This window comes from Panthera pardus, unplaced genomic scaffold, assembly GCF_024362965.1.
Source record: "Panthera pardus isolate Hobbes unplaced genomic scaffold, ASM2436296v1 HiC_scaffold_22, whole genome shotgun sequence".
In the NCBI taxonomy this organism is placed as follows: Eukaryota; Metazoa; Chordata; class Mammalia; order Carnivora; family Felidae; genus Panthera; species Panthera pardus.
In genome coordinates, this window is record NW_026526788.1 from 29,915,504 (window position 1) to 29,934,050 (window position 18,547).

The following is an 18,547-nucleotide window of genomic DNA, read 5'->3' on the forward strand; positions in this document are numbered from 1 at the left end:
GGCCGGCTCCCATGGAACCATGGTGGGCCACTGGAAATGCCATGCGTTTCTACACGAACTCTAGACCATGCAGACTCTTGACAAAAAGCAAGGCTGCTTTGAATGGCCTTCAAACTGAGTGCCCTGGGCCAGTCACGAGGGCTCCTTTTTCCTTTCCGCTCCCATCTCCTGGGTAACAGCAGATAGGAAGCCATGGAAGAAGAGGATGATAGCATAATCCTCTCTGTCTTTCGACAGACCCATGGGAACTTAAGAAATAAATGCTAATAGGGAAGATGTAGCCTTCATTCTCAGTAAGGTTGCTTTGGTGACCCAGAGCAGTGTTTGAACTAGATTTGGGAAGTTGCCTGGGTATCAGAAAGGAAGGCAAGAGTGCATGTGGAATTTGTTGAAGAACCTCTTTGAACACTCGTGGGCAGCTCTGCTCCTGGCTCCGGCAGGCTCTCCTTGCACAGGTCCCGGGGCCGGGAAGCCTAGGATTCACTCCACTCCAGCATTCAGGAGGCCGAGGGCGTGTGGGGAGGGAGGAGAGGCAGCGTGTGGGGTGGGAAGAGGGCTCTGGAGTCTGGAGGATCAGTGCCCATGCTTGTCTCCCCAGGCTCTGCTGTGCAATTTTGAGAAAATGACAGCACCTCTCTGAGTGTCAGCATCCTCATCCCTAAATTAGGATCTTATTATCCCCCTTGTAATGGTGTGCCAGGATCAAATGGGAAAATGGGCAAGAAGTGTGATGCAGTTAGTACTCTGTGATGCCACGCTTTCTTCTTATGGCATTATTAATAGTTACTGGGCGACAAAGTTTCTTCCAGCTTCCACTCAGGCCATGCTAATAGCTCCCTTGAGGGATCTGTGTAGCTATATGTGTTTATTATTTATTTAATTTTTTATTTTTTAAGACGGGGGGTGGGGGGGGGAGGAAAGAGGGCGAGCAGGGGAGTGGCAGAGAGAGAGGGAGACAGAAGATCCAAGTGGGCTCTGTGTGGACAGCAAAGAGCCTGATGCAGGGTTTGAATCCATGAACCGTCAAATCATGCCCTGACCCGAAGTTGGACCTTAACCAACTAAGCCACCCAGGCGCCCCCGCATAGCTATATGTGATCCTCACAACGACCCAGCGAGTGAGACAGGAGAGCAGTCTTCCGGTGACATGCTGAGGCTTGGAAAGGTTAAGCATCTTCCCTGAAGACCCACTGAGGGAACAGGTGGTGGACCCTGGGCCAGAGACACCTCCCTCCCTCACTCCTAGTTCAGGGCTCTTCCAGTGCTTCCGAAGGGCAGGGACCAACTCCCTGGGGCTCAGTTGTCTGGTGCCACATAAAAAACCACCCCCAGACTCAGTGGCTTAAAAGAATAGGCTCACGATTCTGTTTCAGCAATTTGGGTTGAGTTCAGCTGGGTGGTTGTAAAGGAGGAAACACTCCACTTGTGAGTCTCCTCACTACTCACACTGAACCATTCTGGTTACCAATGTGTGGGGTTTCTTCCCAATCTCAACAAGTCTGCAACACCAGAATTATAGACCATCCTATGGTTTAACTCAATCCTGACACCATCTACCTGGAGATAAAAGAGGACGTCAACACCTCCATTTTGACCTTAGTCTGTACTAAGAAGAATGCTTAAATTCTTCTTTCAAGCTTATCTCTTAACTCAGGCAGAAGACCCTGGGGGCAAAGCATCCCAAGTGATTGGAGCTAAAATGACCCCCTCATGCTGCCCTGAGCCAGTAGGACTCTGTGTGGTTGACCCCAAAGCAATGATCGACATGACCTTTACTGCCAACCTACATGTACCTACTGACCTTTATCCCACATTTTCCTTAGATAAACCTAGAAGTATTTTCAGTACTTTCTAGGTGGTCTTTGAGACATTAGTCCATCGTCTTCCGGGTGTTGGCCTCAGTTGTTAGAAATAAGCCCATTGACCCAACCAGAGGAGGAATTCGGAGACCCAGAGCCCGGTGAAGCAAGACTTTAATCAATGTTCTTGCAAAAGCAGGTGTCTGATGGGCAGGCATACTCAGGGCAGTTACAGCAGACAACTTATCTCCTAGCATGCAAGTCCGTCCTCTGGTTCCTCATTGGCCAAGTACAGCCTGACCCGGATGTCGCCTATGCCCCTGTAAGGCAAAAAGTGGATTTATCCTCCCAGACCCTGCCCCTTCCTTGGAGAAAGGTGGGCTGCAGTTTCCAATGGAGTCACAGGGTTGGTTCCCCAGGCAACCAGCCCCATCCTCATTAACATAAATTCATTGTTATTGAAAGTGTCTTGTTAGGAATAACAAGACACTCCTTTCACCTTTATCACTGGACCTATTTCAGAACTGGAGCTATTTGAGGACAAAAGATAGACTATTATAACACAAGATTCTTTCATTGGCTGTTAAAATTTAGGAGATTCCAAGGGTTTTAGGAGCTGTGTGCCAGGAATAGGGACAAAGACCAAGTATCAATTTCTTATAATAAATCACAGTATCCCTGTGGCTCTGCAAATCTGAGCTAGGTGTGGCTGGCCTGGGATGGGCTCACTCCTGCATCTTAGTGGGCTTCCTGGTTGGCTGGGGGCTGGCTGGCCTAAGATACTCAGCTGGGATGGCAGTTTCTACCTCCCGGTGCCTCCCATCATCCAGTAGGGTTAGCTGGGGCTTCTTCCCATGGCAGCAGTGGCAGGGGTCCCGAGAGCAACAAGAGAGAGTAAGCCCCTCATGTGTAAGCATTTTTCAATTTTTGTTTCTTGTGACACATTGTCCAGTCGGTCAAAGCAAGTCATTGGCTCAAGGTCAGGTGTTTGTGGATGAGAACTACCCAGGGGCATGGATAGAGAGAGGCATGCCCATGGTTGCAGCGATCTACCACGTGTACAGTGAGCAGGGGAAGAAGGTAAGCTCCAATCTTACCTTCCAATCATCCAACCCACGATCCTGTGCCATGGGCCAAAGGCTGGTTTCTTACTCTGAGAAGTCTTCTTGGATTCCCAAATACACGTAGTTCAAAATAGAGTTCCCCACTCTTCCCCCTGTTTCGGAGTCATGGTGAGATCTGGAGCTGAAGGCCAAGAAAGAATTCTTGAGACATCTTTGGTGCAAAAATGTGATTTTATATTAAAGCACGGGGATGGGACCCTTGGGCAGGAAGAGCTGCACTGGGGTTGCGAACAGGGGCTGGTTATATACTACGGAGTTGGGGGAGGTAAAGTCAAGAGGAAGTTTCTCACAGATTACTGGAGGCCTAGCTGTTGTCAGGCTAAGGTTGTTTTTCCCTCTAGCAAAGCTTTAACGTCAAGACAGTGGGGAGTTCCTGGACTTTAGGCTATTGATAAGATTGTCCTTTTTTGGTAGTCGTTCTAAGATACTTGTAAACTGATGGAGACACTTCCCAGTTTAACCATTTGTTTTCTGTCCTTTCCTTTGTTCTTGGGAGCTTGAAGTGCCCGAGGAATATCACACGTCCCACCTGGGGTGGGGGTGGGGTGCTACTTGTGCTTAGCCCTCAACTTGCCTGATGCTCCCTCATCATATGGACATTTGTATACTTTCTCCTTTTCGAGTTACAGAAAGGTGTTTTCTCATGTTTCGTCATGGGGCTATATCTGGCAGTCTGATACCTCCCTCCGCCACGGGCTTCTCAGGGTTAGAATCATCTCTTGCCCACTATGAGTTGGTGAATGTAGATAAAACGATACATCAATAAGAACAATAATCACATATTTAGCACTTACAGTTATCACTTAAGTACTTACCGTATGCCAGGCTCTCTGCGTGACTTAATCTGTAACGCTCATCGGAAGTGTTCTAGACTCTCCTAAACCTCCAGATTCAAAGACTGCCACAGGCCACACCTGGCCCCATTCTGCCTGTCGGGCCGTAAGACAGGAACCACAGGCTGCTGTCAGGGCAGTGCCAACCTTTTCTTTTCTGAGGGATGGTGTGCAGCGGTCCACAGATGGGAGAAGACGAGATCCCACTGGGCAAGTGCAGGACTCCTCCTGGCTTAAAAAAAAAAAAAAGCCTCCTGCCTGGCAGCAGCCAAATTCTCTTGTTACAACCCCATAGGGACATTTTCCAGAGTCTCTGTATGGGACAGAACAAGAGTCATCTCACTCAGGGAAGCCTGTGCTATGGGATCCCATCTAGTATTTACAGTTCTTCCAACCCAGGAGCAACTTAGCAACAAGGGATCATCCTTATCACAAGAAATGTTACTTGGAGGGGGCGCCTGGGTGGCTCAGTTGGTTGAGCACCCAGCTCTTGGTTTTGGCTCAGGTCATGATCTCATGGTTTGTTAGTTTGAGTGCCCGCATCAGGCTCTGTGCGGAGCCTGTTTGGGATTCTCTCTCTGCTGCTCCCCTGTTCTCTCTCTTAAAATAAATAAATAAACTTTAAAAAAAAAAGGGGAGGAAAAGAAATGTTACTGAGAAACATATGTGACATTCTATCCTTGTTGTAACGGAACTAGCATGAGTTTGCCCCTTGGTGAGTCACAGATAGAAGCTACAGGGACAGTTGTCACACAAAAGAAACTTTCTTTGCAGCAAATAAAGAAACCACGGAGGATAACTTCCAAAGCTGTGACTCTCCAAGCAAGGGTGGATGTTGTTGTTTTAATTTAGGGTGAGGATGAATATTTAGAAAGGGGAGCCTTGTCGTCGGAGGTAGAGGCGGGCGGGCATAAGGTCACACATGTGCCTTAAGGAAACACGCCTACACATACGCTGTATGTTCTGTAAATGAGGCTCGTGCTCCCCCGTGGCCGGAGATTTTAGTATCATAATGAGGTAAAGTTGACTTTTGGTCACTGCACGGGTTGCAGCATGGTCCATCTGTCGCAGGTTGGGAGTCCAAACTGGCGTAAGCTCTCCCTCAGGGCAGCCTTTATCGCTTGGGGGGTAATTTCATTTCTAGCGGTGATGCTATGGCTGCAAGTCTCTTGCCTGAGTTAAAAGATAAGCCAGGAAGAGCTTTAAGAAAACCTGTAGGACAAAGGTTGGTGAGTGCAAGCAGCTGAGTAATAAAGGTCAGGTCGTGGGGTCTAGCTGGTGACATTACCAGGGGGGATGGACATGACCAGGGGGGATTAACTGGGGGGAATGGAACTAGAATGTTAACCCAAGGCCAAATTCTAATGCAGAAGGGAGAAGGGTTCTTTATGCTCACCTATTATCTCCCTCATTTTACAGACACGGAAACTCATGCTTCAGTAAGTGGCAGAGTAAGGATTCGAATCTGGGTCCCAGGCCACACTGCTGCTTTAACTATTAGCTTATCCAGCATAATTAGGGGAACATCTTTTTGTAGAAACAAAGTTAAATCATACATTATAAAGCAAAATGTATATTATCTTTACATTGCCTTCTGCTTTGGCCTGTGCCAGCCATTGGGTTGTAATTGGCAGAGGTTGATGGAGGCTGTGACCTCCTGTCAGTGTCTGTGTTGGAAATTCATAAAGGAGCTGGGGACAAGACCAAGAAGGTTTGACACTCTCAGCCAGGGCTCTCCACATCTTCTTGGTCATGTGCTCTCTCCGTAAAATATTTTTGCAGACACATTCCCCAATACATGTATTTTAGTTATTTGGGGATTTATGCATTTATGATTCCATGTATGTGAAATATCCAGAACAGGCAAATCCATAGAGAAAGAAAGTAGATGAGCTGATGTTGGGAGGGAGGGGTGGGAGGGTGGATAGAGTGAGAAGTGACTGCTGATGGATGCAAGGTTTCTTTTTGGGGTGATGGAAATGTTCTGGAATTAGATAGTGGTGATTGCACGACCTTATGAATATACTAAAACCCACAGAATTATATATATATTTTAAGGGGGTGAATATTTTGGCATATGAATTTTATCTCAATTAAAAAAAAATTATGTCCTGAAATAATATGTACAATACAAAGAATAGCCTAAAAAAATCATACGGTGAAATTTAAAAAGTCATAAATAAAAGTTGTGTTGTCTTCTGTCACCCCAACAAATTGTCTTATGCTCTCCGTATGGACTAACTGCTTTACAGTTTATGTATTTATATTGAGAGAGAGAGAGAGTTCACATGAGCAGGGGAAGGGCAGAGAGAGAGAGAGAGAATGAGAGAGAGAGAATCCCAAGCAGGCTCTGTGCTGTCAGTACAAAGCCTGATTTAGGGCTCAATCTCACAAACCATGAGATCATGACCTTAGCCTAAATCAAGAGTTGGACGTTTAACCGACTGAGTCACCCAGTCACCTCTGGACTCACTGCTTTAAACCAACCCCCTCCCCCCGCCCCCATAATTGAGACAGGCTGTGTCTCAATTATGTTAGAAATAAGCCCATCAACCCAATCAAAGGAGGGACGTAGAGACTCGGAGCACAGTGAAGCGAGGCTTTAATCAACCTTCTTGCAAGAACTGGTGTCTGAGGACAGGCATACTCAGGGCAGTTACAGCAGACAACTTATCTCCTAGCGTGCAAGTCCCTCCCCTGGTTCCTCATTGGCCGAGCACTACAGAGGTTACAGCCTTACCTGGACATCGTTTATGCCCCTGTAAGATAAAAAGTAGTCTGGAACAATCAGACATTCCCTGAGGTGATGCAGAGACTTTCAGCCCCTCCTCCCTTTGCGCTTTGGCCCCTGCTCATTGCAAAGCCCGTGAAAATAAGCCTGTGAAATGGAGAGGGGAAGAACAACAAGGAAAGGAAGGGTCTGAGGGTTTGGGACTCCATTGTGTGTGTGGGGGGGGAGGGGGGGTGGGGAGAGTTCATACATATTTCCAATGAGCTGTAAACCTATTGTTAACTAGACAGCACAGCTCTTATTTGGTATTTCTGAAAATGAATCATCTCCCTTCTCACAAATTATAAGCCATTCACGGCCCCTAGTAAAAGCCGTTTTTGCTTTCACAACTGTTTTGAATTTCAAAAACATTGCTAATCAATCAACAACAATAATAGTTAACAGGTATATATTGAATACTTGTTAGATGCAAAACACTATCCTAAGTGCTCTGTTCACATACGCATACCTCACGTTCCTATGCAGCTATATTAATGTCTGTTAATGTCACCATTTTACAGTTGAGAAAACTGAGGGTCAGTTAGGTTGAGTAACTTTTCCAGAGTCAAAGCTATTACATGGCTGAGTGGGGCTTCAAACCAAACAGCCTGACCTCAACGCGGTGTCCCACACTTACTATGTGCTGAGCACTGAAGGACACACAAAGTGTGTGCACCCTGGGGGCTTATCCTGTAATGGGAGAGGCGGGTAATTATCGAGCAAATATAAGACAAGTACGGATATTTCCAGGCTCTTGGAAGAACATATCATAGCCAAGTTCTGTGTGCCTTCTGCCCCAGAAACATGCGGGATGAAGGAATTAAGTAGGAGCTTTAAGTGTAACTTTGTTGATGTAAACAAATAACAAAGAAACTCGACACATTTTGTTTATGCCTCTGACCTGGGCCAGGGAGGGTTTGGGATGTCGGGGGTACCAGTTGTCCCACCGAGACCAACTCGGGCACAATTCACCAACCGTGAGCCATCGGGATTCAGTGGCTGGAGGCCCAGTGTTACGCCAATGGTTAGAAGTCTGGACTCTTGGCTCACCCTCTTAGAACCAAAAAGGCCCCAAATAGTAGGGAACTTTTTGGATTTGCTGCAGCACGCTAATTGTTAGGCAAATCACATAATATTTCTAAGCTGTTCGGGGTATGGTAGAGACTTAATAAAATTGTTATGAATTTTGACTGAGGTTATCTGACACTTACTGAATTATTACTATATCATTCCTGAGTAAGCCTTTCTGAATATGAACTATAAGATCTCTACCCAGTGTAACCAATAAAAAAGTAATGCGGTCTTTATTAATTGACATGAAAGGTTTCATAATATTTTCTTCCATGGAAAAAAGAAGCTTTAAAAAGAGTATAAGAGCATGATTCCATTTTTATGTTGTTTCTGGCCTGCGGTTATCTGGACAAAAATATAAGGAAGGATATGGGCCAGAATCTTAACAGAATTCATTTCTGGGGCACTTGGGTGGCTCTGTCAGTTAAGAGTCTGACTCTTGGTTTTGGCTCAGGTCATGATCTCATGGTTCATGGGATGGAGTCCAATGTTGGGCTCTGTGCTGACCGCACAGAGCCTGCTTGGGATTCTGTCCCTCTCTCTCTGCCCCTCCCCCATTTGTGTGTGCATTCTCTCTCAACATAAACTTAAAAAATAAATAAATAAAAATAAATGTTTTTAAAAAGAACTTATTTCTATAGGAGTAAAGGTGATTTTAATTTTTAAACTACTTGCCTGTATTTTGTGACTTTCTTGGTATGGTGAGTGTGCATTGCTTTTATAATTAGAGAAGTGATTTTTTACCCAGAGCTACACCCTACCCTGTTTAAATTAGGGGAAAAGAATGACACTGTGGTGAATATTGCACTTCTGAAATTTGGGCTTTGGAGTTGCCTTGGCTAATGTCCATTTCTATTGGATTTCCGCCCTAAAGCAAGACCCTACTTTCAGATCTCTTTGTTTTTTAATTTTTAATTTTTAAAATTTTTAAATCTTTATTTACTTTTGAGAGAGAGAAAGAGAGAGACAGAGAGAGACAGAGTGCAAGTGAGGGAGGAACAGAGAGAGAGGGAGACACAGAATCTGAAGCAGGCTCCAGGCTCCGAGCTATCAGCACAGAGCCCGACATGGGGTTGGAACTCACAACCACAAGTTCATGACCTGAGCCGAAGTTGGACGCTCGACCGACTGAGCCACCCAAGAACCCCTCAGATCTCTTTGAGAGTAGACAAGGCTGTAGTTGGTGAGGAGACACCACCTCCAGACAGGGCTCCAGTGAACTTCTTCTAGAATAGTATCCTGACATTTTACTTCAGATTACGGATCCTTCTGGAAACAGGGGCCTGAACCTGCCCCCGGTCCTCAGTAGCAGTGTGTGTAGCCTCCCGGCTGGTGAGGAGAGGAATGAGACTGACGAACCCTTGACTCTTCCTCCTTTGGGTTTGCTTTTCTCCAGGCCTCCTAGCCCGGACTGCTGAGAGCAGAAGAGAAGAAAGAACCAGAAGAGAAGGAAGAACCCGGGCATAGCAGGTGCCCACCATGGGGCAGAGCTGCCAGCGAGGATGCGTAAGCTCTCCCCTTGCTTTTCTCTAACTTCACGTGGCCACTTGCACCGCGCAGCCCGGCCCACCCTCCCGCAGGCTGTTAGGTCAGGGTCCACTTTATAGGATGGAAACCCAGACCAGGAGCACAGCAGAGACATGTTATGGGATGAGGCAGGAGGCCCTCAGATCCAGCCTCTGACTCTCTGTGCAGTTTAATTTTTACCTGGGCCAGATAGGTCCTGACCAAGGGGAGCCCAGGGGGTCATTCACGTAACCCCTCGGTTAATCACTTCTTAGATCGTTACACTGCAAAGTCATGAATGTGTGTCGAGAACGGGAGTGTGGCCTTTTCTAAGACAAGCCTTCCATGGCCCTGTAAAAGCAGAAACCCATCCTTGCCTCTTACAGAGAGCCCAGCTCCTCCCCTGGATGTTGAAACAAACCTTGGAAAATGTTTATGGGACAAATGATGTTCTGAGTAGCTGGCTCATTTTCAGTTAACCCGTGCTGCAGAGGGTCCCTTTGGGGCAAGGACTACCGATGCTCCCCCTTTACAGTCTGGGAAATCGAGGTACAATGTGGTTTAAGCCCAGCAACAAACACACAGCTGGGCCTTAAGGAATGCCCCGGGGACAGAATTCCCCCAGAGCAGCATGTCAGTCACTGCTGTGAAAACTTCCCTGGTCAGTGCGTGGGTGACAAATTAGCTCCCAGATAGCATGTGAGAGTGGGGAGGAGGGACCACAAACTCAAGCAGCTGCTGTTCCCCTCCATGTGAGGTGGGGGGGGAGGGGGTGGCAGGCAACTTTCCCTCAGTCCTCCGGGCCCGGCTTGAAAAGGCCCCCTTCATCTAAGGAGGGCTTTGCAATGTCCAGCCCCACATCCTTCCTACCTCGCAGGGCTTTGAGAGAATTGAATTTGACCCCGCTTCTCACACCCAAGTGGAAACTCAGTGTCACCTTTGTAACCTGACCAGTTACAGTGAGCAGGGGAGGCCGCTAAATACATAAACCTGAAAACTCCTTGGGTCCCCGTCCCGCAATGCCTGTTCCTTCTCTCCTCCTTCTCTCCTCTCTACTCCACAATCAGGGTGAACAAAGCTTTGCCTGCTCTGGGAAAGGAGTACCTCCAGCCCAGGAGATTTGTCTGGGATGTCATCGCCACCTCTCGTGGTCCCCACTGTCCCCTTCCTGTGCCCCCACCTGGCCTCTCAAGCCTCGGGCAGGATGCCACTGAGGGTTTAAAGGAGGCCAGGCCTGCTTAGGAGAGGTGGCACAAAGCAGCCAGTGTCACAGGCTCCACATGGCGGTCAGCAGGCTTGGGCACCGGCACTTGGAGTTCAGTGTCAATCTGTGGAATGTCCGGCGGGTCCTCTGTGGTCCTTGGGGGTCCAGAGAGGGGAGCACAGGCTCGGGGATCTCAGACACGAGTAGAAACCCGGGAGTTGGAAATCGGTTTGAGTCTCAAGTGGTGCGTGTGAGTTGTAGTTACTGCCCCGTGTCTCTAGGAGTCTGTGATCTTTACTGTAACTTTCTACGAGCAGCGGCTCTGTGCCAGCCCCTTCTCACGGTCTCCTTAAATGTTGACAAAGTTCCAATGAAGTAGGCAGCATTCTCATCTCTCAGATGGGAACCCAGAGGCTTAGGAAAGGGAAAGTCCTTGCCTAATTTTACACAGCTCATCAGTGACAGATCTAGAACTTCAACTCAGGTCCCTCTGGCTCCAAGTCCGTGCGCTTTCTGCCTCCACGACAAACTCAAGGCGGCAGGTGAGGCGTGTGATGCCAACCGTAACTGCCGAAGGACATTCCTATTTCCTATTTTGAGTTGGTCCAGGTTTAGAAGTGTTGTGCTCTGGAAATTGAATTCCCACTCTTTTTTAAAAAAAAATTTTTTTTAACGTTTATTTATTTTTGAGACAGAGAGAGACAGAGCATGAGCGGGGGAGGGTCAGAGAGAGAGGGAGACACAGAATCTGAAACAGGCTCCAGGCTCTGAGCTGTCAGCCCAGAGCCCGACGCGGAGCTCGAACCCATGGACCGCGAGATCGTGACCTGAGCTGAAGTCGGACGCTTAACCGACTGAGCCACCCAGGCACCCCTGAATTCCCACTCTTAATCTAAGGCAGGGCCAAAAATGATACGGTCCATTCAGTTCCTTTCTCCTTGGCTCCTTGCTTGTTCCAAGCTACAGAGAGTATTTTGTGTTGTTTCCTTACGCTCAATTCTCATGACAGCCTGTAAATATCTGCAAGGCTTCTTTCGAGCCCTTTCAGTAGCTAGTCTGCTCTCATGGGTATCAGTGTAAAGCCTAGACTGTTTGGTTTTCAGCCAAGTGGAAAACTTGCCTAGATTGTCCTGGTCACTTGGGTTGCCTCTGGGATGCCTTTTCTTGCTTCCCTAGGACCATGATTTCTACAGAGCTTCTCTGATTAGCCGCCTACTCAGAAGAGGGCACGGTTTATTCAGTTCATGAACAATAATCATTTACCGAGCACCTGCTCTAGGTGAGGCAAGGCAGGAAGTGCTGAAAAGATGGTCTCTGCCCTTCAGGGAGGATCCACGGGTTACCCCCCCGGCCTCTACGACCCCGATTCTTACGGGGACTGGCTGCATGTCTGTGGGCCGCTGCGCAACCTTCTAGAAACCCCAGGCCCCTTCCTTATAAAGTGGGGTTGCCTCTTGTGCTCTGTCACTTAGCATTCCTTGCCTTCTCACCACCCCACCCCCCAGACTGGTGGTTGCAAGAGTCCCAAGAACAGCAAGAGAGGGCCGGCCTGAGCACAAGCGTGGCTGAAGCTACTGCTTGTGTCGTGCTGTTACCGTCCTACTGGCTAAAGCCAGTCACACAGCCAAACCCAGAGTCGCCGTGGGAGGAGACTACAGAGAATAGTATGGGTACAGGGAAGAGAACCATTATGGCTGTTTTCCGCAAACAATTTCCTACATCTTCCTTATCCCTTCAGCCGCCATCATGAAGAAATCTACATGGGCCTCGCTCTTACTGGCAGCAGCTTCCAAAACCTGTGAGGCATGGGAAGTTGTAAGAGGGGTATGAAACGGCAGGATGCTAACTCATCCAGCTGGCTGCTACTTGATGGCCACATTCTCACCGTGTTCTTCTGGCAAGTATTGCATCCTGCAATCTTGGGGACACGGTGTGGCCAATGGTTCAGCAGGGACGGACCCCTGTGTTCCCATAGCTCCCCCCTACACCTCTCCAGCAGCTCAGCACTGCGCGTTCACTGTTGATTGACTCATCCGTCTTCCCTGGTGGATTGTGGGCTCCCTGCAGGCGGAGCCACCATTGTTTTTCATCTTTGAACCCCCCACTTCCTAGCACAGAACCTGCACATTCGTAAGCACCTAACCCATGCTGATGTGAATAAATTCACGAATAAGACATTTCTGAGCTCTGCTGTGCTTCATCCAGATTAGGGCTAATCATCTTAGAATTTACTCAGCGATTTCGGGGTTACTTACAGTTACCGTCGCTTTCTGAGCACGACTGATAAGTTATGAGCATCAATATGTTTTGAGTGCAAGTTGCTAAGATGCCTTTGTAACACCTTATTTTGTTCCGTGTTTCTTTAAGAGTGAAGAAGCATCTGAAAAGCCCATCAAGCCCCCACTTACTGAAGTTAAGGTAAGAAGCTTAAATGTCCTTTCCATTTCCTGTAACATTTTCTGTCAAAGAGAGAGCGTCTGTGGCAATTCCCTTTGGGCATTCTGACCCTGGTTCCAGTGAGCCAAGCAGCCCTATAATGGATTCCCCCGGGGGCTGTGCTGGGGGTGGAGAGAGCATCTACCTCTAACCTGTTCCTCCCCGGGCCCAGCCCACCCCACCCCACAGGACAGGTGCTTTGTGAGGGGGCCTTTGCTACTAGGTTGTTCTCCTAGCCCTTTCTTGGGAGCAAAATACTGAGTGTCAGAGCTAAACACAGGACCTTCCTGCATTTGGAGCTACATGGCATACCGACTGTGGGAGAGGCTCCGGAGAGAGAGAATACAAGGGTCTCTCCCCTGTCTTGTCTTTTCCCAGTGTGTCGAATCAGGCACGCCAGGAACTTGGTACCCATCCCCTCTGCACTTGAACACGGACAAGTTTCAGTTCTTTCCTATTGACATAGCCCAGATGGTTCCAAGTCAGAGAATTTTCTGTGCTATTTGTGATGGCCTACCGCCTGCCCTCTCATTCCCCACGCGGGCACTTGGCTGTGCCTTTAGAGGTGCAGTAGAGTGAATCTGAGGGGTGTTGCTTCATGGGAAGGTGGGGAGGTGGAGTACTGAAAGAGTCAGTTTGCTGGGAGAAAAAGGCAGTAACTTTTGATTTCTCCTGCACCTGGGTCCTCCTGCATCTAGTCCAAGGTGAGGTCCGAGGCTGGGCCTGGAATCACAGTCCCCTCTGCCTTGCTTCTTATTCCACCATCAAGCAGCCATATTCTTGTTCTTTCAAAAATGAAGAAGAGACTCCAGCCTTTGAGCACTTATGGCTGAGAAGCGAAGTTCAACATGCAAAAAAGGAAAAAGTTGCAGTGTGTGTCTTAGGAGCAGATGAGGGAGGGATCTGCCCTGTCTTGGGGAGAGAAAGAAGGTTGGAGAGAGGAGGTGAGATTTACAGACAGTCTTGAAGCAGAAGAAGCAATCTGCGGGCCAGGAAGGACATTCCAGGGGCAAACAGCAGCAAGGGCAAACGCAGAGCCTGTGAAAGATGGAAAGAAGCCTGGAGGCTGCCTGGTGTGGTACTGGTAGGGAAGGCAGGAAGGGAGGCTAATGACATTGGGTGGGACTGGCACTGGATGTCTGGGTAAGGAACTCTATGGAAGAGGCCCAAAAGATCTTTAGGCTGAGGAATCATGTGATTAAATTGTGTTCTGTCTGGGGCGCCTGGGTGGCTCAGTCGCTTAAGTGGCCGACTTCGGCTCAGGTCGTGATCTCGCGGTTCGTGGGTTCGAGCCCCGCATCGGGCTCTGTGCTGACGGCTCGGAGCCTGGAGCATGCTTCGGATTCTGTGTCTCCCTCTCTCTCTGCCCCTTGCCTGCTCACACTCTGTCTCCCTGTCTCTCAAAAATAAATAAACATAAAAAAAAAAAATTGTGTTCTGTCTGGAAGCAGCAAGGAGCATGAGCCTTGAGCCTCCAGGAAACCAGACGGGGGGCGGGGGTGGGGGAGTGGGGCTGAGAGTAGAGACATCTCGAGAGGTGGTGTGTGTGCAAAATGGTGCACCTCAGAGTGGAAAGAACAAAGTACTACCAGTTCCATTGTTACCAATTTTTAAAAACCAATCAGCATGATAGCCTTGCTTGGTGAAACTTCTAGATGGCTACTTGTATCATCTTGTACTCAGGGTCTCTCACAATGAGGAGAGCCTGATAGGGGTCCCTACCTTTGTTTCCAGGGCTATTTTTAGCGTATTATGAGGCATCACCATCTTATAACCCCCTGGTTGAGGAAGTTTTATATATCATATTATCTGGATATATGATAGATATATGATATCTATAATACATATCATATTAACTAGGATGACCCTCACAAAATGAGCAAGTGGCTTAGAGAGGTTTCTGCACAGAAACTATGGATTAAAGCTAATGAACAATGGAGCTCCTGGTTGGATCAGTCGGAAGAGAGAGCGAGAGAACAACTCTCGATCTCAAGGTCATGAGTTTGAGCCTCATGCTGGGTATAGAGATTACTAAAAATAAATAAACTTAAAAACAAAACAATCTAATGAACAAGGAGAACATAAGAGCACTGATTCATTTCCTATCCCTGGTACAAGCTCCTCATCAGCCACATCTTGGGTTTAAAAGAAATAAAAGATCTGATCAGATACAATAAGTAGTCAGAAAAAGAAAATGGGCCAGGCTATTTGAATTCTGGCTTTATTCTGTATATCACTAATGATAAACTAATCTCTATGTATACAAAGGGCTTGAGATAATTAGGTAATGATACTATTAGGCCACTACATTTTAAAATAGTTAATTTCATCCTTGTGTCTTTTTTTAAAATTGAAGTATAATTTGCTAGCAGTCAAATGCATAAAGCCTAAGTGTTGGCTCAAGAAGTTTGAACACATGTATATACCTATATAACTACCACCCAGTTCAAGATATAGAATATTTTCATCACCCCCCAAAATCTCATGTCCCTTTCCAGCCACTACTTTCCCATCCCCTGTCCTGAGGATATCATTGTTCTGACTTCTATCACCATAGGTTAGTTTTCCTGTTCTTGAACCTCACTTAAATGTAATCATACATGTGTGCTCTTTTGTACCTGGCTTTCTATATTTTTATTTGCTGCATGTATTGAATTCATTCCTACATGGTCTTTTATATAGAAAATCCTAAGGTATACTCTCACACACACACACACACACACACACGCGTGCACGCATGCACATGTAGAATAAACACATTCAGCAAGGTTGCAGAATACAAAATCGATATATGAAAATCAATTGTTCTTCCATACATTTGCAAGGAACAATAAAAAAATGAAACTAAGAAAACAGTTTCATTTTTAATAGCATCAGAAAGAACACAATACTTAGGAATAAACTTAAAAGAAATTCAAGACTTATATTCTGCAAACTACAAAACATTGTTGAAGAAAATTGAAGAAATCTAAATAAATGGAAAGACATTCGTGTTCATGAATTGGAAGACTTAATATTAAGTTAGCAATACTCCCCAAATTGATCTACAGATTCAACACAATCCCTATCAAAAACACAGCTGGCGGGCACCTAGGTGGCTCAGTCAGTTAAGTGTCTGACTTTGTCTCAGGTCATGATCTCACAGTTCATGAGTTCGAGCCCCACATTGGGCTCTGTGCTGATAGCTCAGAGCCTGGAACCTGCTTCAGATTCTGTCTCTCCCTCTCTCTCTGCCCCTCCCCTGCTCTTGCTCTCTCTCTCTCTCTCTGAAAAATGAATAAACACTAAAAAAAAAATTTAAAAAACTAGGTGGCTTCTTTGCAGAAATTGGTAAATTAATCCTAAAATCCATATGGAAATGGAAGGTACTCAAGTTAGCCAAGACATCTTGAATAAGAAGAAAGCCAAGGAATTCACGTTTCCTGTTTGCAAAACTTATAAAGCTACAGTGATCAAGACAGCATTGTACCAGCATAAGGATAGACCTATAGATCAATGGAATAGAATTGAGAGTCCAGAGATAAACCTTTACATTTACAGTCATTTGGTTTTCACAGGGGTATGAAAAAAAATCAATGGTGTAAGGGTAATCTCTTCAACAAATGGTGCTATGACAATTGGATATCCACATGCGAAAGAATGACGTTGAATCCCTACCTCATACCATATACAAAAATTAATTCACAATGGATCAAAGACCTAAATGCAATAGCTAAAATTATAAAACTCTTAGGAGAACACATCGATGTGAATCTTTATGACTTTGGATTTGGCAGTGGTTTCTTAATATGATACCTGTTATGGGCTGGATTGTGTCCCTCCACTCCCTAACTTATATGTTGAAGTTTTAACTCTTAGGACTTCAGAATGTAGTCATATTTGGAGATATTTAAAGAGGTAATTTAAAACGAGGTCTTTAGAATGGGCCCTATTCCAATCTGACTGGCATATTTTCAAGAGAGGAAATTTGGACACATGAAGAGACATCATAGATGTGTGCACATAGGGAGAAGACCATGTGAGGATGGGGGCTATCTGCAAGCTGAGGAAAGAGTCCTTAGAAGAAACCAAACCTTCCCACATCTTGATCTTGGACTTCTAGCCTCCAGAACTGTGAGAAGATACATTTCTGTTGTTTAAGGCACCTAGTCTGTGGTATTTTACGAAAACGCTAGTAAATTAATGCAACACCAAAAGAACCCCAAAAGTGGAAACAACCAAAGACCCATCAATTGTTGAATGAGTAAACAAATGGTGGTATATCCACACAATAGAATATTATTCAGAAATAAAAAGGACTGAAGTCCAGATATGTACTACAATGTGAATGGACTTTAAAAACTTGCTGAATGAAAGAAGCCAGTCACCAAAGACCACATACTGTGTGATTCCATGTCTATGAAATGTCCAGGATAGGCAAATCTGTAGAGATGGGAAGTAGATTGGTAGTTGCCTAGGGCCAGGGAGCATGGGAGCTTGGGGGATGACAGCTAATGGGTACAATGTTTCGTTTGGGGATCACAAAAATGTTCTAAAAATGATTGTGGTGAGGATGTCACAACTCTGCAATTATGTTAAAAATCATTGAACCGTACACTTTAAATGGGTGAATTATATGGTATGTGAATTGTATCTCAGTAAAACTGTTACCAAAGGGGGAGAAAGCGTTCCATTTTTTTACCTGAGAAGTAGGAGTTATGTAGAGATCTAATATGATTTTTTTATCCTCTCACTTTCTTATAGACATTTGGGTTGTTTCTAGTTTGGGCTATTATTAATAAAGTGCTGTGAACATTTGTGTGCAAATGTCCAAATATGGACATATGCTTTAATTTCTCTTGGGTAAATACCCAGGAATGGAATCTCCAGATCATGGGGTAGGTATATGTTAAACTTTTTTAGGAAGAGCCAAGAGCACCTGGGTGGCTCAGTCAGTTAAGCATCTGACTTGGGCTGAGCTCATGATCTCATAGTTTGTGAGTTCTAGCCCCACATTGGGCTCTGTACTGACAGCTCAGAGCCTGGAGACTGCTTTGGATTCTGTGTCTCCCTCTCCTTCTGTACTCTGTCTCTCTTTCTCTCTTACTCTTTCTCAAAAAAATAAGTAAACATTAAAAAAAAATATTAAGAACAACCAAACAGTTCCAAAGTAGTGTCATTTTACACTCTCATCTGTCCCATTTATTTTCATGTCTGTTGCAGGTATTTTTTTTTCTTTTTTTTGAGAGAGAGAGAGAATGAGAGAGAGCACAAGAGGGGAGGGGCAGTGGGAGAGGGAGAGAGAGAATCTTAACGAGGCTCCACACCTAGTGCAGAGCCCTATGTGGGGCTCAATCTCACAACCCTGAGATCATGACCTGAACCGAAATCAAGAGTTGGATGCTTAACTGATTGAGCCACCTAGGCACCCCTACGTATGTTTTATAACATAAATAATACATTAGTGCAGTCGTATGCATTGATAGTTATAAATAAATATACAGGGGCGCCTGGGTGGCTCAGCCCGTTGAGCAACCAACTCTTGATTTTGGCTTAGGTCCTGATCTACAGTTCATGAGATTGAGCCCCATGTCAGGATCTGTGCTGAGACTGTTTGGGATTCTCTCTCCCCCTCTGACCCTCCCCTGCTCATTCTCTCTCTCAAAATAAATAAATAAACATAAAAAAAGTAAATATACAGATTTCTCAGATACATGATCAAAACATTTTTACTACAGAGGATTCTGAATAGACCAGTTCTGTGGCCTGGGACTAGGAGAGACTTGATATGGCTAAGGTTTTGCATTAGTTTTATAAGAGTGCAA

General features: G+C 46.0%; 1 protein-coding gene across 1 annotated transcript in view; it reads left to right on the forward strand.

Annotated features, from left to right (window-relative positions):
- The window catches only part of HK1 (hexokinase 1), a 123,999-nt gene that overhangs the window by 26,896 nt on the left and 78,556 nt on the right, over window positions 1-18,547 (forward strand). Inside the window, exons 3-4 of the mRNA XM_019444379.2 lie at window positions 8,994-9,103; window positions 12,675-12,725. Of these exons, the coding sequence (XP_019299924.1) occupies window positions 9,077-9,103; window positions 12,675-12,725 (78 nt within the window). The 5' untranslated portion in view covers window positions 8,994-9,076. The remainder of the gene's footprint in view (window positions 1-8,993; window positions 9,104-12,674; window positions 12,726-18,547) is intronic.